Source organism: Hemibagrus wyckioides, linkage group LG05, assembly GCF_019097595.1.
Source record: "Hemibagrus wyckioides isolate EC202008001 linkage group LG05, SWU_Hwy_1.0, whole genome shotgun sequence".
In the NCBI taxonomy this organism is placed as follows: Eukaryota; Metazoa; Chordata; class Actinopteri; order Siluriformes; family Bagridae; genus Hemibagrus; species Hemibagrus wyckioides.
In genome coordinates, this window is record NC_080714.1 from 16,932,526 (window position 1) to 16,956,891 (window position 24,366).

Consider the following 24,366-nt stretch of genomic DNA (forward strand, 5'->3'; position numbering starts at 1 on the left):
TGAGTCGACTTTTTTCTCCATCTCAATTGGATTTCTTCATGAACACCACAATGGCACAATTGTACATGATTTTCCCACACTGACACACTTTTAACAAGCTCTTTGTGGGACTGCTCAGGCATTTAGGACACCATAAACTTTGCAGCTAGTTTCTGCAACCCTGCTCAGTTCCTGTGTGCTTTGAGGAGTTTTATATTCACTGCTCACCTCAGGAAGTCTTAACACAACTGATAATGTATACAGCTAGACTGATTGATTTGATTTCAAAACAGCCAAATTTTCCTTTGTGGCATCAATCAATTGTTCTCTATGAGGTCAACTAAGTTCACAATTTACTTCATTTTGATGGATGACATGAACATTACCCAGAGCTTACCCATTGCCCATATCTTTCAGGTTTTTTCCACATGACCAGCTAATTATATAAATTTGTAAATTTGTTTTTGTTTTGTTTTTGAAAGGAAAACAGGGAAGTGGTAGTCGTTAAGGTGGTGGACTACTGATCAGAGGTCCACCAAGCTGCCACTGCTGGGGCCTTAGGCAGCTTTAAACCTCAACTGCTTAGTTTTATAAAAAGATAAAGTGTAAGTTGCTCTGTATAAGGGTGTCTGCTAAATTCTGGAAATGTAAATATAAATAGGTGTACCGGTGTTCCTAATAAAGTGCTTCATAGGTGTGTGTGTCAGTGTATGTACACTTGTATACTGATTTTTACTGTCCTCCTCTAGGAGAGTTGTGTTTCAAGAACTTTGTCCCAAAATGTTTTGCTAGCTCCTTACTCTTTCCTATGCTGTTTGTTTCGGTAAAAATTTGGAGGCCTTCTAGGAACAGTTGTTTTTGTAATATGATCATATGATACTTTAATTGCACGCAGGTGAATTACACAGCAATGGGGTCAGTACATGTGCAATCATAGCTTTTATTGTTTTATTTGTAAAAAATAATAATAATAATTAAACAAACAATTATTGATTTTCCCCCAGTTCAGTATGATGGGCTATTTTGTATAGATTCAGTGTAATCTTAGTTGAGTTCAGTTCAGTGAATACTTATGCAAATCACAACAAACTAAAAACTCATATCATTCAGAATTCATCTTTATTGAAAACTGTAAGCATGACCAAGTCTACAGCCAATTCAGTAAACAAAAAACAACAAAAAAACAGTTGATGAAGTAACTTCATCAGCGGCAAAGTATCTTTGGCATCACTGGATATTCTGTTTAACATCTGTTTAACTTCATCAAACATTAGCACCATCTTCTTTAAGGTCGCAGAGAAGATGCAGGACTGTTGAAACAGCTCAAAGTACAACACTTCTATACGTGAAGAGTAGCATGGTTCGCATTCGGGGATAAAACAAAGAAACAGGTTTGAGTTACTTGAGTGTAAGCTAGATAACTAACCGTGTAGATAAGATGTATAAATGTAAAACTGTCAAGTTCATGGGATGTAAATTGTCAGATTGACCCACTTTATTAGTGTGATGATTGTAGAAGATTCTATCGGCTAAAAATTCAAGTCAGGTGTCCAAGTGGTCATTACTAAATGGACAATAATCCTAAATGTTACCTTTTATTTACGGACACTAAATGCATTAAACAGACAGATTTGTCTCCTTTTAATAGTGAATAGTTTAGGTTTCGGATTTCTAGTTACTCCTGTGTATCTGTGGATATATAGACATGGATATTAGTCTTATTTGAAAACATATTTCACAGTAACCTCTACAGTAAGAGGAAAAACAATTTAACCCATAATTCCAACAGATACTGCATTGTCATATTGGCTTAAATTCATAGCTTGGCATTTTTTTAAAAAGTGATCTTTCTTTTCTTTTCTTTTTTTTCTTAATTTCCTTCTTAATATTTCCCTTTGGAAATTTGTGGAGATTTTATCTGTGGCCCAGGAAAAAAATATCAACCTAAAACTAAAGGCCACAGTAGAAGTGCTGCTAAATACATAAAAGAAAATGGCACATAATAAGTTCTGAATGATCAATCTTCACTCATTCATGTGGATATAAATACAGATGGGGCCTTTGCTCTTATTCTACTGCTTAAATGATTTTTTCTTTAAAGCTAATAGCTCAGCACTGAAGTCCATTACAGAGATTCTAATCAGCTGTACCTTTCTTATTCGGAGAAAGTGTAATCCTGCGTAAACCCAAAGAAAAACTGTTTTGAAACGTCTACAATTAAACAATGTACTTTCTAATTCGTCCATTCAGCTGTAAAACCACAGTCAGGGACTTGAAAGCAATCATTTGAGGCCCAGTACTGAAAAAGGCATTTAAAAAAAGGAAACTGGGAAGAAGGAATACACCGAGAGTTTTCAATTCACATTATGTTTTTGTTTTTTTGGGGGTTTTTTTTGAGGTAATGCCAGTTACCTTACTTGGCACTTTAAATACTGTAAAGAAGCTATTCATAAGAATAGCTGTAATGAAATGAATTTACTGTTAATAGAATTGTCTTTAGAAATGACTGATTTTGGTTTTAATGTTGTTTATATGTGGTTTATTTATTTATTTATTTTGCTAGTTTCAGCATTCAAGTTTACGGTTTGTGACTGAAAACCTCACCCATTACCAAAATCAGGCTGTGATGGAGAAATTTGTATAACATTTTCTCCAAGAACTGAAGTGCAGCAGACCAACAGGGTGAAATAATATGCTTTATGCGCATGGCTTAAATCTATTTGCCCTAAAACCAAGCTTAAACAGAATCAACAAAAGTTCTGTAGGTTTTGGTTTTGCAGTAAAAATGGATTTTTCCTGTTTACACTGAAGGAAGAAAATAAACCAACATCTGTGTTTTGGGATTCTCTTACAGATGTTGCAAAAGAACTCTTGGAAGTTGCATCTGTAAGCAGTTGCAATCAGAAACCTAATTGGCATTTATCTCTGTGGATTGTCAAAGCAAATGACTGCTGTACAGGATCTTAAATGGCACTGCCTCAAAAGGGCGTGATGTCATCATGTTCGGCCAAGATCCTCCACCACAACAACACTCCTCTATTTAATTTGAAATATGGTGGGAAGCAGGTCCTACCCTCACTCAGTGAGGGAAGGGACCAGAGGTGAGATGGGCCCAGCCTATCAGTGATATATTTTTTTTTGTTTGTTTTTGCTCTTCTCTCCGGTTCCAAAACCAGGATTTGAGGGAAGAGGACAGATAGATGGTGTTCTGCTGAGCAGGCATACTGGACCCCTTGTGTTTGTGGTTGGGAATTAGTGTCCCCCACCACTGCGGCTCTCTCCATTAAACCAGTCCAGGGCAATGAATGTTAAACTCATCGACATGAAGATGAAACCCAGAGCTGTGAAACAAATAGCCTGAGGGGGGAAAAAAGTGATATATATGGACAGTTCTTAAAGACTTGTCACTGAAATCCATTCATAAATGTCTTTTATTTATTTGTCATTCAACTCACCTGAATTTTTGTTCTTGACAACAATGGCTCCTGGTCTACTGGAACAATGCGGATATAGAAAAGACCCGGGAGGATGAAGATCAAGCTCGGTGCAGAGGTAGCACCTGAAGATAAGGAAACACAGCATGCACATGACAGAAAAATGTCACATAGGCAGTTCAATGATTTAGTTTTGTCCAAAACAAGAATTTTCTGACAGAGCTTAATTCTTCAATCTGTTGTAGATATACAAGAGGAAATTTGTACATACCGATGATACCAAAGATGTCTCGGATGTTAGGTACAAAGATGACAAGCAAATTGACAGCAAATAGGAGGCACACAGCAATGGATATGTGACGAACCCAGTGAAAAGGTTTCTCTGGGAAAATCAGCTGCAGTAGAGCACGCCGAATCTAAACAAAAATAATACTGATGTTTACATCACTGATCATACATATATATATACAGAGGTTGGACAATGAAACTGAAACGCCTGGTTTTAGACCACAATAATTCATTAGTATGGTGTAGGGCCTCCTTTTGCGGCCAATACAGCATCAATTCATCTTGGGAATGAGAGATACAAGTCCTGCACAGTGGCCAGAGGGATTTTGAGCCATTCTTCTTGCAGAATAGTGGCCAGGTCACTACGTGATGCTGGAGGAGGAAAACGTTTCCTGACTCGCTCCTCCAAAACACCCCAAAGTGGCTCAATAATATTTAGACCTGGTGACTGTGGAGGCCATGGGAGATGTTCAGCTTCACTTTCATGTTCATCAAACCACTCTGTCACCAGTTTTGCTGTGTGTATTGGTGCATTATCATCCTGATACACGGCACTGCCTTCAGGATACAATGTTTGAACCATTGGGTGCACATGGTCCACCAGAATGGTTCGGTAGTCCTTGGTAGTGACGCGCCCATCTAGCACAAGTATTGGGCCTAGGGAATGCCATGATATTGCAGCCCAAACCATCACTGATCCACCCCCATGCTTCACTCTGGGCATACAACAGTCTGGGTGGTACGCTTCTTTGGGGCTTCTCCACACCGTAACTCTCCCGGATGTGGGAAAGACAGTGAAGGTGGACTCATCAGAGAACAATACATGTTTCACATTGTCCACAGCCCAAGATTTTCGCTGCTGGCATCAATGAAACCGACGTTTGGCAATGGCACGAGTGACCAAAGGTTTGGCTATAGCAGCCCGGCCATGTACATTGACCCTGTGGAGCTCCCGACGGACAGTTTTGGTGGAAACAGGAGAGTTGAGGTGCACGTTTAATTCTGCAGTGAGTTGGGCAGCATGTTTTTTGGATACAATCCGGGTTAGCACCCGGACATCCCTTTCAGACAGCTTCCTCTTGCGTCCACAGTTACTCCTGTTGGATGTGGTTCGTCCTTCTTGGTGGTATGCTGACATTACCCTGGATACTGTGGCTCTTGATACATCACAAAGACTTGCTGTCTTAGTCACAGATGCGCCAGCGAGATATGCACCAACAATTTGTCCTCTTTTGAACTCTGATATGTCACCCATAATGTTTTGTGCATTGCAATATTTTAAGCAAAACTGTGCTATTACTCTGCTAATTAAACCTTCACACTCTGCTCTTACTGGTGGAATGTGCAATCAATGAAGATTGGCCACCAGGCTGGTCAAATTTAGCCATGAAACCTCCAACACTAAATTGGCCAGTGTTTCAGTTTCATTGTCCAACCCCTGTGTGTGTGTGTGTGTGTGTGTGTGTGTGTGTGTGTGTATATATATATATATATATATATATATATATATATATATACACATGTTATAATACTGATTGCGATTTGCTTATTGCGATTACTCACTGAAACTGAAAACTGAAAATTACTTCACAGCTCTAGCTAAATTCTGGGTCATTGGTCAGAAGGTATTGGCTCATTTCCGGTAAAAGCACAGATCTGCCAATAACACTGGCTGCAAGTTTTATAGTAATGCACTTGTTCTTACTATATATGCTATTGTTCCTATTATAACATGGCAGATGTGCTACAGAAACAGGTTTTTCAAAAAGCATGTAATTGCTGATATTGTGAAGTATTCTATGAGGAGAAGACTGGTTTCTGCACATAGGTAAGGCATTAACTGTTACAGAGAGAGAGAGAGAGGAAGGTTGGACCAAAGACACAAAAAAGGAGGTTGTTCATAAGCAATTGCAGAAACCTCTTTCCACAACAACTTCCCACAACATTAAATGAACAAGCATGATATGTCATTCATCAAATGTCATTCATGAATTTTTTTTTTTTTTTATGCAAAAGACTGCACTGGTATGAGAGGAATAACACTTTGGGTTGTGCTGATTTTGGACAATAATTAAATTTGTGGTGGTTCAACACCATATTAGATCAGTACTTTAGTCAGTCAACAGCCAAGAATTAAAGAATGTGATGAAGCTTGGTAGCAAACCGAGAGCTTTCATTGCACAGTGATCCTAAACCTGTTCTGACTGTCTGCAGAGTGTTGTTGATACATTATTGCAAGAAAAGTGAATAACAGGGTCCAAATGGCATTATTTTATGTAAATTGTGAGGTTACCGGGAAAAGCACCACAGGTACAGTCAGTGTGACAGCCACCAGTACAGCCACTCTGACACACAGGATCAGTATGTCCAGCGGGTCCACTCTACTGTAGGTGTGTAGCAGCTCTGGCTCTGTATTTCCTGTTCAAACAGAGAAAAATCAAGTTCACTCTATAAAAAGCATGTAACAAGAAATGTCTTAGACATTTTAGACCAAAGCATACTGGAAATATGTGTGACAGCCTGGGAAATCTCTTAACATGGTGAAATACTTGCAAAATCAATAGCCTTCTTATTCTGAAATATTTTCTCTTCTCTATATATCAACCTTAAATAGTTACAATGGAGAAAATGTGTATTCAATATTCTATGTCCTCTTCCAATAAATTGATCAAAGCATGAAACTGACTCTGCGAGGAAATTATTCTAAGATAGCAAGGTTTAAGGTAGCATGATGTTTCCAGGTTTTTGCAATGAAATTTATTTATGTGTTCTTAAAATTTGAGATGTCCACGTATGCAACAGGGAAACCAAAAAATTATTCAGGCATTTTCTCTGGCCCCCATACACATAACAAAATGTTTTCTAGATAATGCAATGCCTAAATAAATGGATAGGGATATAAAAGGCTCACCATAAAAGGTGAGGTATCCAAAAATTGCGGTCAGCAGGTACATTACAAACATGCTTAGGATGGACACATTGGCGATGGCCTGCATACGACGCTTAGTGGGGCTGTTAAAGAAACCAAGGAAATACATAAATTGATAAATAACTTGTGTTAGATTATCATAGAACACATCTGGAAAACAATTTACATACAAACATATTCATTATGTGTCATAATATTCCTGCAACTTATCATCAACTAATTTCTACTTGCTCCTATGATTCACATGGTAAATATTTGAAATCCTTCACATGTGCTTGTTTACAGTGTGGGCTCCTAAACATACTTGCGCAATTCAGTGTAGATAGGCAGCACTTCTGGGTGGCACACAAATGCGAAAGCCAAAATGGGAACTGTATAGGCCGTCTGCAAGACATGTGGAGAAAAAATCAGGTAATGAGAGTAGGATGTAAAGTACATGTGGATTAACCCAAGAGACTTCATGTGAAAACACTAAACTGCTTCAACACAGTCACTTGTCATGTCACTACAGTCAGGCACATAAATGTGACCTGGGTGACTGGAAGCTTTATCACACCGGATTATTTTTTCTTAAAATGGTAGACAGCCTTTGACCTTGAAAAGGTTTCGTTCTGAAACAGCTTTGTTTCACTGACCTGCTGGTTGACAGTGAAGAACTTGGCCTCACATGCTTCTTCTATTGTGCTGTTGATAGTTGTATGATTATTGTAATTATTCAGAGGACAGGGGATGTTGAACTTCTTATAAATGACCTAGATCGGAATGACACAAATAAGGAAGAAAAAGAGACAGAGGAAAGGAATTATGGGTAACAGAAGATACTGAGTAACAGTGAAAGTAAAGTTATGTCTCTCCATTCAGAACATTCAGAATACCGGTAGTAGTTAAATTAAAGACAATCATTGAAAAATTAAATACAGTGCTACTGCTGAAATGCAGAGTGGTATAGTATACAGGTAGAATTGAATCCTGTAAGAGAAGCATGACGTTTCTGTCCCATTTGATACTCACTGAGATGAGGAAGAAAACCATGCATGTGAGTGAGAAACCACTGGTGTAGCCCAGGTACCCTAAAGACACACATGCCACAACTTCACATTAACTGTATAAAACTTCACTATGTGTGCTTATACAGTATATTTCTAATATAAGCACTATATATTTCTACTTCTACATTTCTTCTTGTGCTCTGTTTTGATTCCTTTTTCATATAATTATTTTCAACTTTGGAACACCACATGTTCTCAAAATATACCAGAGCTTTTGAAAAAGACAGTAAAACTGCATATGTTGTGTGTGTATGTGTGTCATATACAGTGTGATAAATAAAGAAATCTAAAATGATTACAATATTACATATTTTATATATTTTTTCTTAAAATTTGACGGAATATAAAAAAATATTTGGAATTTGAGTTCTTCTTTAAATGGTTATACTTCTTCATATTTTGTAATATAAATGAATATACTTTTTGTCTTCCATATGAGGATGCTACATACATTCCTTCATATGAATATGTGATATCTATGTGTGCAAAACAAAACTGAACTGTTCATGTAGTCATATTTCAGGAGTCACAAAAGTCTTTCGTGTGAAATTCACAGGCAAGTAAAAATAATTCTCACCATTGCATTCCAAGCTTCCCGGAGGTAAAGTTCAAAATTTTACCCTGCATGGTTTGCCAAAGCAAACAATTTTTTGTTGTACAGCCAGTTGCAACTTAGGGTGTGAATTATACTTTACCAAACAATCGGAAACCATACACTGGGAGTGGTGTGGTGCAGAATTTCAGTTGCACCACAGACACTTAAGTTATGTTGTATGTTTGGTGTAAAGTGATTGTAAATCAAGACTTTGTCACACAAATTAATGTATTTCACCATCACCAGCCAATTAGAAATGTGATCCAAAAAAAAACAAACAAGAAATACAACATTCATGGCCAAGATGTGGGGAAGGGGTTAATGCCTATTTTCTTTTTTTCTTCTTCTTCTTCTTCTTCTTTTTTTTTTGTTTAACCTTACTTCAAGCAAGTTCTGTCTCTCCAGTGTCTTGGATTTGGATTTGCATTTGTTCTGCTTGAGCTCTTATACAACAAACGCATTTTACTAACAACCAAAAGCAATGAAAGACAGCAAAAAGTCGGCCATTTAAATCTGAATAACAGAATAAAGCATAACATTAGTGCTAAAATGTTACAAATATTTTGTTCTGTACCATGCCAGTAATGTCAGTTTGACCTATGACATTTTATATTTAAGTTAGCATTTACATTATATTATTTATTCAGCATGATTTACAGTTGTCAGGGACTAAGAGCACCATCAGGGTAAAAACCCTGTTGGGGAGGCTAGTCTAGTATGCAAAATATACAAGATAAGGAATTAACATTGTGCTAATTTAAGTGCTTGGGAAACAGACATGTACTGATTCAAGTCTACAGACAGCTACTTTAATATATGTTTCCCATACTCTGAGAGATGGTGGTTCCAATCAAGCAGTGCAAGAGGCTTGGACTGAGCATATTGTAGTGCTTTAACAGGTTAAGAAAGATGAGTGCTGGTCTACTTTGCTGGCAAACACCAGTGTTTTAAATCTGATGTGGGCAACTACATGAAGCCTTTGGACTGAGAGTAGAAATCGGGTGGGTTGAGTTGGAGAACTTTGGAAGGTTGGAAACAAGCCATGCATCTGCATTCTGGATTAGTTGCAGAGGGTCAGATGGCGTGCAGAGGAAGACCTGCCAGGAGCGAGTGGCAGAAGTTCACTCTTGAAATGACAAGGGACTGAACAAGTGGCCTCTGTGGATAGAAAATGCCAAATCTTTCTGAATTTGTAACGGAGAAACTTGCATGAGCGAGTATGTCAAGTGATGAGTAGTGAGAAGGACAGTTAGTTGTCTAGGACTGCCCTAAGTTATGTATGCAATGACAGATGGTCAGCTTTAAGAGGTGATCAGGTAGAAGTACTGAACTGTACAATTTTGAGCTAGGCTTGTTACACTGCTTTATATAAAATAAATAATTATTATAAAGTTGCAGAGTGCTTATGATTTATTTATCCGTGTGTGTGTGTGTGTGTGTGTTAGGTCGGAGTGGGTGGGTTGAGGGGTGGGGTTTGAGGGTTAAGGAAAGAATGTGCAAAGTAAATAAACTTTAAGTTAAGAATAGACTTACCAAGCTGTCTCATCATAGCCAGTGGTAGAATAATACAGATAGACACAATGATGATCAAATAGTTGCCATTCAGGTACCACTGTCTAGATACAAAAAAAAAAAAAAAAAAATTAAATAGGTTATTTAGACCTAGTGCTATACACAGTATTGAAAGTTTATAGTACAACATGCCAAACAGTACAATATTCTAATATTTGATACTTTTAAAACCTTATTTAATCCCTTAAACTCTCAGGAGCTGCCTTAGTTCCCACGCTCATAGCTACATACCTATGTTATTAGCTTCACTTTAACACACATCACTTAATAATAAGCTGGAAGTTGCTTAACTCTGCTTAGACATGCCCAATTGTTCATGCTAATTTGACTCAAGTGGCTAAATAGCAAAAGTGATAGTAAATTTTGTGTAGCCTTCTTTTTATTTGCTTTTGATGACCTGTTAAGAGTTAAAAACATAAAATTACATAATAAGTGGGTTTATTTCTTTTTGACACTCAAGGTGAAACAGTGTGAAAGCTTAATTGCCAACCCATCTTGTTTTCAGGGCCATTAGGATAGTTTTTTTTTTTTAACATTCGGTGAGGGAAAAAATTATTTGATGCCCTGCTGATTTTGTACGTTTGCCCACTGACAAAGAAATGATCAGTCTGTAATTTTAATGGTAGATTTATCTGAACAGTGAGAGACAGAATAACAACAAACAAATCCAGAAAAACGCATTTCAGAAAAGTTCTACATTGATTTGCATTTTAATGAGTGAAATAAGTATTTGATCCCCTATCAGTCAAAAAGATTTCTGGCTCCCAGGTGTCTTTTATACAGGTAAGGAGCTGAGATTACAGTAGGAGCACTCTCGGGGAGTGCCCTTAATCTCAGCTTGTTACCTGTATGAAAAACACCTGTCCACAGAAGGAAGCAATCAATCAGATTCCAAACTCTCCATCATGGCCAAGACCAAACAGCTATCCATGGATGTCAGGGACAAGACTGTAGACCTACACAAGGCTGGAATGAGCTACAAGACCATCGCCAAGCAGCTTGGTGAGAAGGTGACAACAGTTGGTGCGATTATTCCCAAATGGAAGAAACACAAAAGGACTGTCAATCTTCCTCGGTCTGGGGCTCCATGCAAGATCTCACCTCATGGAGTTTCAATGATCATGAGAACGGCTAGGAATCAACCCAGAATTACACTGGAAGATTTTTTCAATGATCTCAAGGCAGCTGGGACCATAGTCACCAAGAAAACAATTGGTAACACACTACGCCGTGAAAGACTGAAATCCAGAGGCACCCACAAAGTCCCCCTGCTAAAGAAAGCACATGTACAGGATCTGAAGTTTGCCAGTAAACATCTGAATGATTCAGGGGTCATGTGGTCAAATGAGACCAAAATCCAGCTCTTTGGCATCAACTCAACTCGCCATGTTTGGAGAAGGAGGAATGCTGCCTATGACTCCATGAAGACCATCCCCACCGTCAAACATGGAGGTGGAAACATGCTTTGGGGGTGTTTTTCTGCTAAGGGGAATGGACAACCGCACCGCATCAAAGGGACGATGGACGGAGCCATGTACCGTCAAATCTTGAGTGAGAACCTCCTTCTCTCAGCCAGGGCATTGAAAATGGGTCGTGGATGCAAAGAGGAGTGGGCCCAAATTCCTTGAGATGTGAGATGTGTGCAAACCTGGTGGCCAACTACAAGAAATGTCTGATGTCTGTGATTGCCAACAAGGGTTTGCCACCAAGTACTCAAGTCATGTTTTGCAAAGGGGTCAAATACTTATCTCACTCAGTAAAATGCAAATCAATGTATAATTTTTTTGAAATGTGTTTTTCTGGATTTTTTTGTTGTTATTCTATCTCTCACTGTTCAGATAAACCTACCATTAAAATTACAGACTGATCAATTCTTTGTCAGTGGGCAAACGTACAAAATCAGCAGGTTATCAAATAATTTTTTCCATCACTGTATGTAAGCATGTGCTAGCATAAATCACCAGTTTTAAGTCTTTAAAATGATATAATTTATTTATTTTTAACACTATGAGGTGAATAGCAGAGCATGACACTTTGTACCACTGATGTAGTGACAACAACCTTCTATAGAACTCATTATTCAATAAATATCAAGACCATAGGCATCAGCACTTCTTAAGCTTCATTAATTGATCTTGCAAACATTTTTTAAGAGTCATAATAAGGTTGTTGTTTTTTTTTTTTGCATCTTACCCGCTGCTTTGCTGAAGACCCAAAAATGCTTGAATGACCAATGGTAACTCATATTTCACAATGAAGAGATAGCTAGACATTGCTGAAATAAAGACAGATAGAGAGATGTTACAAAATGTAACTCATCTATTTATAAGATTTAAAAAAAATATTGTTTCATTATTTATAATATACTGTGTCTTGGATCAGTGGGATTTTTATAGAACCATGGCCCTGAAAGTGTGGTTTCCTTCAGGTGTCCTGATTTTTATTTTTGCTACCATTATCAAAGTTATTATATTTAGATATTTAGCATTAAGTTCTTATATTCATTGGGCTGTTTAACTGCTGAATTCCAAACCCAGAAAACTCAAAAATCAGTAGGCCTATAAATTATACATCTAATGGCAAATTTTGCAAAAATGCATTCTGTGAGTGTAAAGTTCAGGAAAGAAAAGTTATATGGCCCAGTAAATTAATCTAATTTTCTATATTTATTTATATATATTTTTTTACATAGACAGTCAAATTGTATCACAACGGTTCACAGTGCACATCATGACACAGTGCTACAACTTGTCATTACCTTATTACCTTCCCTAGACTACTTTAAAGGGGTGAAATTTTGACACTCCTTTGTCAGGACAGGAGCAGGAAAAGGTGGGGATGTTATGCGACATGACTAAGCACACTGGCATTCCACATGAGAGGTGTAGTGTGTCAGACATATTGGAGGCCACTCTTTTGATCTGGTGGGTTTTTTAGATATATATCGCCTGCTGATATGTTGATATCATGTGGCTGAATAATTTTTAGGTCAATGTTTTGGCTTTGATTTTTATTTATTATTTTTTTTACTTAATTCGTGGATTTCAGAGAGCTGATTAAATTACTGATGCATTAAAATCAGAAAGCTTTGCAGTCAGCTTATAACAAAAATTGCTATAAATTACTGAACATCTTAATTCATCAGCACTCTTGTTTTCTTCTAGTTATCTAACACACCTCCAATGTTGTGCATTGTTATGACAACAGCTGCCAGTATTTTTCCCAGGTGACCGAATGCTCTCTTGCCAAGCTGCTCATAGGCACGGATACCTGCACACAGACAGAAATAGTCAGCTAACTCTGTACAAAAGCTTCAATCATTTATTTGAGTGCAGTTTTATATTATTACTGCCTTGTCTTACCCACAACTCCAGCACTCTTCAGAAGAAGATGGATAGAGTAAGATGAAAGAATAGCAATGCATATCAACAGGAACCTGTGAAAACATTATTTTATAAAATTATTTATTAAAGTAAAGGGACTTAATAGAAATGAGTGTAATGTACTGCAGAGTGTGTGTTTGGCTACCAGTAGGTTATAATGGTGCATATGACGGTGTGTATGTGTGTGTGGGTGTGTGTGTGAGAGAGAGAGAGAGAGAAAGAGAGAGAGAGAGAGAGAGAGAGAGAGAGAGAAATGACTGCACTTTTTCCAACAGGCAGACTTATAGACCTTGCCAACTGTGCAGCTATATTTAATTCTGCAATTTGATTTGGGAACCTTGTGGTTCTTCATTATCGCTGCTCACCAGTTCAGTATACAAACCTTCTACTTCACAAGGACCTGTTTATTTAACAGTAAATACATAAAGAGAAGATTCTTACTGTTAGGAGTACATTTGTGTCCAGTAACCTTCGTTTAGGATTAGCCTAAAATGAAATGCTATACAGGCATTACAGCCTGGCTTATGCATACAGGAATGTGGGTAATATATAATTTGCGGAAATGCAGGAAAATGGGAATAACTGGTTTAGCTACATATAGTTGTGTACTAGGTGTTCTGAATCTGACTTCAGTAAGCCATGTGAAATTCAAAGCAATGTGATAGTATTTTGCAGCATGTTGTGATACTGTGCTGAAGCAAGAGTGCACTGGTGATGCAGTCTGACATACTCACAGGAACAGAATTATGCCAGTGTTGGACATGGCATATGACAGTCCCAAGATTCCACTGCCCATGATAGCATTGCTGAGGTTAAACACAGACATTCCAAATGAGGTCTTCCCTTCAAACTGCCAGAGACACAAAGGTAATATGTCCTCAATGTCAAAAACATGCAGGGTATTGCAGCATACAGACAAAAGACAGGGTGGTGACTATATGTAGGTTATGTTCTTAAACTGTAGAAATCCATATTAGTACTATACTGAGTACAGTGTTGGCATTTTTTTGTACTTACATCTGTAAACTGAGTGTTTTTTTTCCCAGGGTTCTTATGTGGTAAAAAATTTTCATTCTCTGGCGAGAAACTGCATATTTCAGAGAAGAAAAAACATTGGCAATTGATCATGATGCTGAAATACAGACATTTTGCTGCTTTTCTTACTAAATCCTTCATTTAAGAATAAAAAGGCATTGACAATGCATTTACAGTGATGCATTTAAGTTCATTCATTCATCCTTAGTAAGTGTTTGGGTTGCAAATTCTTTTATATTTTAGAAATATAATTTAAGAAATATAACCAACTAAATTTTTCAGAAAACGCTGTATGCTGGGATAAAGGAAATAATAACTGTGGAATTAAAAATAGTCTTAAATATTGAAGGAAAGAAAGGAAAAGAAAAGAAAAGAAAAGAAAAGAAAAGAAAAGAAAAGAAAAGAAAAGAAAAGAAAAGAAAAGAAAAGAAAAGAAAAGAAAAGAAAAGAAAAGAAAAGAAAAGAAAAAACACTGTATGCCTTAGCTCATGTCTAGTTCAGGATTGAGTCTGAATACATATGAAAAAATTTGGAGCATTAAACAGTTACAGACAGTGGCACTGTGTTATTTCGCTGGTGTAGCTATTTATGTCATGATTTCTACCCTGTGCTTTTCTGCTGGATATAGATGCTTAAATTTTACATTTAAGATTTCTAAAGTTTTCCAGGAGTTACAGTTTACAGTTAGTTTACTAGCAGTTTACAGACAAATAAAGAGGACACATACCCATCTTCCAGAGGCTGAAATTCCTGGTGGTGTCCATTTGACAGTTTCTGAAGCTCCATTTTTGTATATCTTTTTGTGTATTATTATAGAAAAGTGAAAAAAAGTTTGGTGAAATAAAGCTGGTGTAAAATAAATGCCTTTTGTGCTGACCTGAAAGACAAACAAACAATACAGGAAAGATTTAGTTTTTTCCTTCTTTCTTTTACCAAATCATTTTTAACATGAACAAAAATGCATTAAGCATAATCAAAAGTACCATGTGGTAAACTTTACATAGTTGATTAGTGACATTCAGTGTCTTTTATTTGCATTGTGTCTCTACAAAGTTAAGTGCAGAGAACTGGACAAGTTCTCAAGCTGGAGTCAGTCGAAGGAAAAATATGAGCTCCATGTGGTTTTTTTCCCACTCTCCAAAATTTGATTGGTTCATCAGAGCTCATGTTTCAGGAGAAGACCTGAGCATGGGCTGCAGCCTATTTTTACATTTCTAAGAATTTCCATACACTGCTGAGTACACTTTCTAATCCCATTTTTGTTATATTTGCTGAGATATATGAAGAACCAGGCTAGTTCTGCAGCAGCATGTGAGTAGATTTATTTTTACTGAGGTTAATAAAAACACACACCGGTCCCTATGCTTAATACTGTAATATTTGTTCTCTCTCTTAATGTGGTGGTTAGCTGTTGTAAAAAGTTGTGGGAAAGCTAAACACAGCACATTGCTCTTTAATATGAAATTCATACTCAGACTCAATCTACTGTTTTCTCCCCGTACTCGAATTGGCTACGTGGCTCAGAAGCCAAAAGTTTGGAGGACATCCAGACAAGCCTGCCAGCTGTAACTCCCACACACTTTTCTGATCTCTGCCTTGTAGACTGATGTCTAGTACATTTGATAAGTTTTACTTTAGTGCCTTTCTGTCCACATATGCTTGTCTTTCCATACACACACAAACGTGTGTGTGTGAATATACAGATGGATGAGAAATTAAATAGGAAAACAAGTGTGTGAAGTAAGATACCAACAGCTCAGCTTAGACTAACATGACTGGCCATAGATTTTACAAGTCTCTGGAACAATACTAGAAGAATTAACACTATTCTTCCAGAAGATTCCCTCATTTGTCTCTTCCAGGATAAGGCACAAGTGGTTTGATTAGCATAAAAATGATGTACAGCATATGCTATGGCCATTACATTCACCAGATCTCAACCTAGATAAACAGCTCTAGACTGTGCTCCTTACCTTACCTTTGGTGTTTTCAGTGATGATGGTGGTAAGGAGCACAGTCTAGGATATAAAATATAACAGATTACAAAATCTCCCATTGCTGTTTAACTAGGTTGAGATCTGGTGAATGAGAAAGGCCATAGCATATGCTGTACATCATTTTAATGCTAATCAAACCACTTGTGTCTTATGGAAGGGAAATTCTTATCCTGGAAGAGACAATTCTCATCAGGGTAGAAATTTTGAGGATAAATTGATCATCAGAATAACTTTATAGTGATTTTGCAGTGATACTTTCCTCTTTGCAGACAAGTGGACAAGTCATGGCATTAAAATTCATCCTAAACAAAAACAGAGTTGTTGTTGTTTTATTCCAGCTGTCTGTTTGAGCTTCATGTTAGGTTTCTCAACATCTCAACTAGGGGAAAGAATCTCTTTACATGTTCATAAATGACAATATCAAGAATATCAGGCCTAAAATGCCCAGAACATTATACAGCAAAGGGTCAAGCTGTTAATAAAGCTTATACCAGATGGGTTCTAAATCTATTAGCATGTGTTCAATGAGGTTAAATATATCATGGGAATTCTTACTGCAAGGTCAGTAACAGGTTCGGCTATAAAAACATTATCCTTCATGACTCACAGAAATGAGAATCTATGCCAAGTATTGAACAGTTACAGCAGAAATAAAGAACAATTTAATTCAGGAATTTTAGCCAGGAAATATATCTTCAGTAATAAATTAACTTGCTGCAAATATTAGATACTTTGAATATAAGTTATATAGTTTTGGATGTACGTTATGCTGCTATCTCCATAGCCAACTACATAAAAACCTTTAGCAAGCTCAATGTGTGTGTGTGTGTGTGTGTGCACTCTTTACTGGTGCTTTTATTTTTGGATTACCCCATTAGGGTCTGTTATACAGTTGGTTCCTGTCTTTGATTTGACCTTTTTCCATTCTCAGCAGGTAACTCTACACTGGAATTCACTGGGATTGGCACTAGTTCTACCTGTCTTAACTTAAAAAAAAGACTTCACTGAAAACATAGATATTCAAAAATGTACATGGACAAACAATTTCAGTTACTACAACTCCAGGTGGAGAACACTAAGTGAAACTCCCAACGAATCCTTTTTTTACAATAAAAGCCACCTAACAATTAAAGTTAGCGTAAATTAACGTTTACTAAAGCAAAGCTCAAAATATTTGGCAAACTTTGTTATTTGAATCTTGATAGGAACACCAGAAACTGTATGACTGCTACACAGAACAGTGAGACAAGTCTGTGACATTTGTTAGGAATCTACCCCCAGTTTCTACCCCCAGCTGGGTTTAGAACAATTGTTGTTTGCATATGAAGTGACATTACTCTTAACCCTTGTTTGTCAAGGACAAGCCCTCTTCCTCAAAAAGTATATCCTACTGTCCATTTCCTCAGGTAATTTAATAACTGGGTGCATTAAACAAAGTTAAACATCTAAAAAGCTATGTATCTGGGACAGACCAACATAAGTGACAAAGGAAATCTGAGCATATTTTTGTTAGGCCCTTAATGCACCTTATGTCCTCATCTAACCAGCAAGAGTAAGTAGAACTTGTTCATCTCTGGACAGCAGATCGCTACTACTTAAGCTAAGAAAGTTTGGATACTCATTGACAGGCGGCACATATCTTTAAAAACGTCCAAAAGCTGGAAAACTACTCAAAATCTACACAAAAAAAAACTGCCTGTGATTCTTACACCATGACTGTATCAGACTATTTCAGGATACCCCTACTTAGTGACACATGATACAGTAAGCTCTTGGAAGAGTGAGGAAATTTCTCCCCTATATCAAGCAATATATCCTGTTACCCCATCACACATAAAGGCATAAAATCACTACAGATGTACTCATTGCCCTTAAATATCAGGACCTCTACAAGGTGTGAAATAAGCATTAATAACATTGCAGCTATCCCTGCACTGAAGATAAACAAACTCAAATTTTATTTGTCACATAAACATACATACACAATATGACATGAAATAATTTTCGATGGCGTTAAAGCAGATTAAATATAAAATTAAAAATATGTTACAATAAAAAATAGAAACAGAATTAAGCAAAGTGAAAAAATATACAGAAGATATGAAACTATATATATGAAACTCTAAGTAGAACTATTAATAATTAAGTGAAGTTGTGTGTGATTGTTTGCAATTTTAGTGCAATATATGTGATATGTATTGTGCAAAAATCTGGCTGAAGTAGTGAGTGTTATGTAGAAAAGACCAAAGCTCTAGTTCTGCATGTTTCCCTGGGGAAGAGGAGTTCCCTTTCCAGAGCACGAAAATTCTGCAATGAAAACAAAGCACAGACAGACTTCACTATGCATTGACTATCTGGGTCTAAATGCAAAAACCAAAAATAATCTATTTACCCTTAGTAGTAGCAGACATCGAATAGCTGAGCAGGAGCAACAGTTTTTACCAAATTACATTGTGAACCAAATTTAGTTAGAATGTATGACTAACTTTGTTAACATCAGATAGCTTTTCAGCAAAATCATATGCTGTCTGGTCTTGTTGATGCCCCATCCATAATAATTTATGTTCATTAAATGAGTAATATTTTTGTTGCCAGATATGCAGTATGTTATGATCAAGAACTGCGAATTACTCAAACTTGCTATAGAGTCCGTGGAATATATCCGTTCAGCAGAAGTTAGGTCAAGTCAAGTGAGCTTTTATAGTCAGTCCTCTATGTCGCTTGTATACACTGGAACGAATCAGCATTTCTCCAGAACCTTGGTGCAACACAGAACACCGATGCTGGACTACATAAAGGACAAATACACAAAAGTCTGAGGTGAGTACAGGACAATAAATACACAGGATAATAAGATGTGAATCAAAGCAAATGTTATACACTGATGCTCTGTTTACAAGCATAGGACACAGGATAGGCTGTTCAAAGGGTCCAAGGCTTTGCTTATACAAATGGTTTACTTATGAACAGTCTGGTCTTTTGAGGCCAATTCCAAGGCGACTTCAAATGTTCAAACTTATGCACCAACAACATGAGTAGATGTCCTAGAACAGGAATTCACTCCTGGTATATTTTACCAATGCCAGAGAATCTACCAATTATCTCATTAGGCTCATTAGACTGTCCTCTAACCCTTTGTCCAGAGGGTAAAATAGGGTTACAGTCCCACATTTTAAGTTGTACCCCAATGTCTACTCATTTCGTTGAAAAGACAGACATATACCAAATAGTACAAATAGATCATTTTTTAAAAAGTAAATACTTAATTGTACTAAATAAACTATGGCTATAGCTGTTGTTTCTACCTATCAGCTGTATTTTCTTGTTGCCTTCTTATAACATGATTTTTTTATGATATTATAAAAGTATTTGGTTTGGCATGCTCAAAATGTACACATATCCCAAGGCCACATGCCTATTCGCTTATTGAAAACTACCCAACAATGAGGCAGAGAAAGCTTGAATTATATATGCAGATAGATGACAAGCAGCTTTTATAATATTACTATTTTCTTTATAGGAACATTATTTTCTTCATTGGAACATTATTTTTTAATTACAGAAACACACCGTCCTTTCCCTGTCCTCCTGTTCCGTTTTTACTCCTGAAAAGGTAAAACGGTACCTCTATTAAAATAGGTAAACATTTCAACCTATGGCAAGCTTATTGGGCATAATATTTAATTCACACCTAGAGACCTCAAATTGAAAACGCCAAAGCCAAATCTCTCTCTCTCTCTTTCTGTTAAATAAAGCCACCTCCCACCCACCCTGACTAGATACAATTCCAAAAGCCTGTTGTGTTATAGCACTCAAAAGCTGTAAAGTCACACATGGAAGTGTGTATACATAGTGCAGAGAACCAATCAGATTTCAACCTTTGTTGGCTGTGGCTAAGGGTTTAATTAAGGGTAATCCTAGTTCTTAGTACACATAGTCCACTCATGTTAGGTCAATATTTAATTATTTTATTTCATGTTGAGTACTTATTTGTAAATGACTACCTGTTTGCAACCCACAGGTACCAGAAAATGCTGGATATCTTATTGTACTAGGTGTGTAATGCATTAAGTTCCCATCCCTGTTGTTTTCCTTTGCCTTTAGCCTTCATCTTGTCGATGTGAATACTCAAGTAGATTACTAACTTGGCTAATAAAGGACATTGCACGTTTTACCCTCAAAATAGACTGTAGTTATGTTAATAGGATGTCTCAGGTCATTGGCTGTGCTTAAAGATAAGGTAAGGTGTTTTGAAATTAGTGGCAGCCATATTTTCACATGCCACATAATTACGGCGTATTCGTTTTTAGCACATTTTCCTCATTTCATTACACTGACGCAGGTTAATAGTAAATGAATTTCACCTACTTTTCTGTTACAGGTAGTAATTGAGCTTTGGGTTTTAAAACGATAGCAACAGATGCTTGATGCAAATAATATATATAGCCTATAAAAAATACACACTTAAAATAACAAAGCAGAAATACACCTAATACAAAAAACAACTAAGCAGCCATTTGGCCCCCTGTCTTGGCCCCCTGGTGTGTCTTGGAAAAAGGCTGTTTCCTATATGGACCACCTATATCTTAAATGAGCTGAGGTAAAAAGCCATAATAACATATACTGTGCTATCAACTTACCTACCTACCTATGATTGTGCTGTGGAGTTCCATCTGGAATATCTGGAATACATATTAGTTCTGCAAGTAGGATTGTACTTACAGAACAAAGAACCATTGAAACTCAAACTGCATCTGAACCAAGAAACACTCAAAATCTCATGGAAATATCTGTCATTCATCTTAACGTATGCCAACCACAAAATGTCTCTTCCGTTCACCAAGAGGAGGAGCAAAGGGAAAGGAGGAGTGAAGGGAAAGGAAAGAAACTTTTCTGATGCAAGACTACCCTTGTTTTCTCACCCCTCCTCCCAGTGCCTCACGTCAAGAGCAAAAAGAGCCTAGTCCAGACCCATGAACCCTTGAGGCAACTTACTTATTTTTCTTTTCACAGCCTGCAAGTCACCAGACATCATAGGATCTCACAGCCTCAAAAATCAGTCAGCAGTGAACAGTTGGACTGAAATCAGTGTGTTATATGCTTAACCTATTTAACACAGTTTAAATGTTTAGGGGTATGGAAGACACACTGGGGCATTAGACTCTATGAAAGAGTAGGGGGTGGGGTAATACAATTAACCCTCTTCTTGCATCCACAGATAAGAGATAATTACATAATCACTACAAACCATCTCTCATTCAACAGTGAACACTTCATGTGCTTACTGCTGTATTTAGATGTAACTGCTGCTAAGAACCACCAGGTTTATGTTCAGCTCTGTTGACTTGAACAGACATTATTTTAGCCAGACTTTTAAGTCGTAAGGGGAGGTGCTTACTTTGTGTATGATACGCTCCGCACTCCACACTCCACACTTGCTGTTCAAGTTAAACAACTCTGAGCTCTCCACCCATAACATTCCTTGAGCTTTTTTTCTCTTTCCTCATCTCACTAGTTCTCTAAAAAAATTCTCATGCTCCCCTTGCCATGCAAACACAAGCGTCACTTAAACATTTGCCATTCATTAATGTAAAACATTAATGAATGGCAAACCGGAAGTATTTTAATCTACACTTTTTTTTGCATGTCATGCTCAAAACATATTGGGCATGCCTGTACTTGAATTTCTGTACCCAAGTGATACTGCAAATTTTTCTCTTGAGTGAATCACAAGGCCCCAGACATATGCATGCTTCAGATAACCCATGAACATACCCTCTGCAATTAGTACTTGGACATGTTTCCATTAACGGCTTGTATACTGCATACTGGGAAAAGAAAAAAAAAACCCAAAGCAAGCCTTATTCATTTTTAATTTTGCTCAAACATGTGACTGAACAGCATGATGATGATGAGCATTACATGATGACTTGGATATCAGCACCTCATATTCCTTTTCCATCCCTTGAACTTCCTGAGACATAACAGAGGAGGTTGGATATAACCAGGACATCCGCTCTATGGAACTGAGGAAGCCCCTTCAAATGTATATCAATTGTGCAGGCTACAGCTTTCTTGTATACATGATACCCTCAGTGCCAACAAAATTAATTACCCGCATTCCATGCACTTTCCACTTGATAGTGATTTCCCCTGATAATGGCAGTGTGCTGAGACAACTTGATGTATGCTGTGGTCTATACACTTTTCTCAAGACATGTGACGAATCCGTGTATCAAAACCTACACAATCACCACACACGTATGTGAAGTATGTTTTGGTTCAATAAAACAACACGAGGCTCTGTTTATGCTCTTTTCCACATGGGTGCTACAAATGTGGCTGACAGTGTGACAGTACAATGTTTTTGCTTGCGGCTTGTGGTTACACCCTGAACGATTTGAATTAGGATTCACTGTTTCATTCAATCAAATTATTATTTTTATTCACATTGTCACATGGACGTTTCTCACACGAAAAACCTTTACAACAAGCCAAAGCCTTTTTCATAGTGAAATATAAACTTGTTAACTAGAGGTTATTTAGTTTCCATATATGCACACAGTAAATTAAATACTGTGTAGTGGATTGTAGACATTTTTCTCTGTTTTTTGTTTGTTTGTTTGTTTTGAGGGCCACTTTTCACTAGTAGTACTAAGTGTGCTCGTTATATTCCTTGAAGTTACTTGAAATGGTTCCAAAAGAGCAATGAATATGTGCAAGTGAACAACAGCAGGACAAATATTTACATAATTAGACCATATATATGGACGATATGGAGGACTGTCTGGAGGTACATAAATGTCCTTTACTGTATGTTAGATCTCTTATGATTTCTCCTCCCTTGCCTGCAAAAAATAGGCAATAGGGGGAATAAACACAAACGGCTCAGAACGTAGATCTTCAGACACAAAAAATTTGGAAGAGTAACTTGGAAGAGTTTTTTCTTTTTTTCTTTTTTCTTTTTTACTTGTTAACTCTGATCCAGTGTTTTCAGTACATGACACCAAAATGTCAGTGCTCTGTGTGAATTATTACAAAAATGTCCATCCAAACTTTCCCCTTCTCTTTTTTACAAGCAGAAAAATTGTTGTGACTGCCCTTTTAGTTTCTACTACTACAACCAGATTAGACAGATAGAGAGACAGTTAAAAGATAAACAGAAAGCTGGTGTGCTGACAGATGATAACACATTTAAAGGGTGTATATGTGCACGTAAATTCCAAAGACTTCCTTTCAAGAACAGCAGTTTGTTTTATGGCCCATACACCCTGGCAAATTAGTTGTAAAAACAAAGCCTCTCACCTTTTTTTTTACCTTTTGAAGTTGCAGTTGAGGTTTTCTCAAATGTAGAAGTGAAGAAGAACAATCTGCATAGTTTTCTTTATAAAATTGAAATTAATCACCTCTCTAATTGAGAAGAAACCAAAAGAAGAGCCAAAAGAAAAGAGGACACTACGGATCCAGTAAAGGGAGCAAGTGAGCAGGGGGAGAAAGCACATGTGTGGAGGAGGAAAAGGGCTGAAAGGCAGGGCTGTTCACGTCCACAGTCTCAAATTTCATGTGATGTCACACATAGTATTGAAGTCACTTTACTAGAGCAAGTTTAAACAGGACATAGTGCTTTGCCCCTTCAGTATATGTATGCTTACCATGCTAAAAATGAGTTGCATTTCAATAAAGATGAATAATATATACTACCTCCTTTTTGTTTTACTTAGAAAAAGGTTGTGCTTAGTTTTATATTTTATTTTATTTCAATTTTTTTTAGTTTATTATTTACTTAAATTAGTGACTGTGATTCAGTATGTAATATTATGTGTTGACTCTTACAAATACAAATGTTTTTACATAACAGTGAGTTTAGGTGTAGAAGAATGGTTTCCTTTCTGTTGATAAGGTACCTTATGTTATCTTAAATCTTGACAAAGCAAGACACGAAACAAAAACAATGAATTCATGCCAGAATCATTCATTTGTGACACAAATTATATTACACACAAAAATACAGCGCATTTAAACCCAAATTCTTGGATTGTTTGTCCGTGTCGAAAATTAAAGTTGTCTGGCACCCATGACGTGTCAAACATTGTGCTAGAATAAAG

General features: G+C 37.0%; 1 protein-coding gene across 2 annotated transcripts; it reads right to left on the bottom strand.

The window, feature by feature from the left end:
• Window positions 1–1,081: 1,081 nt before the first annotated feature.
• On the bottom strand, window positions 1,082–23,761 carry slc38a5b (solute carrier family 38 member 5b). Of its 2 annotated transcripts, none has more exons than XM_058389370.1 (16): window positions 23,579–23,761; window positions 14,992–15,141; window positions 14,247–14,316; window positions 13,964–14,079; window positions 13,209–13,282; window positions 13,024–13,116; window positions 12,040–12,121; window positions 9,808–9,890; window positions 7,642–7,700; window positions 7,266–7,382; window positions 6,935–7,014; window positions 6,613–6,713; window positions 5,995–6,119; window positions 3,685–3,829; window positions 3,435–3,538; window positions 1,082–3,336 (listed from the first exon to the last, which is right to left on the bottom strand). In XM_058389370.1, exons 2-16 carry the CDS (start codon window positions 15,048–15,050, stop codon window positions 3,232–3,234), a joined length of 1,413 nt encoding a protein of 470 aa, XP_058245353.1. In that variant the 5' UTR covers window positions 15,051–15,141; window positions 23,579–23,761; the 3' UTR covers window positions 1,082–3,231. The 2 variants fall into 2 exon arrangements, with proteins under 2 accessions (XP_058245353.1, XP_058245352.1); XM_058389369.1 differs by having other exon boundaries at window positions 23,567–23,761.
• Between the last annotated feature and the right edge of the window lie 605 nt (window positions 23,762–24,366).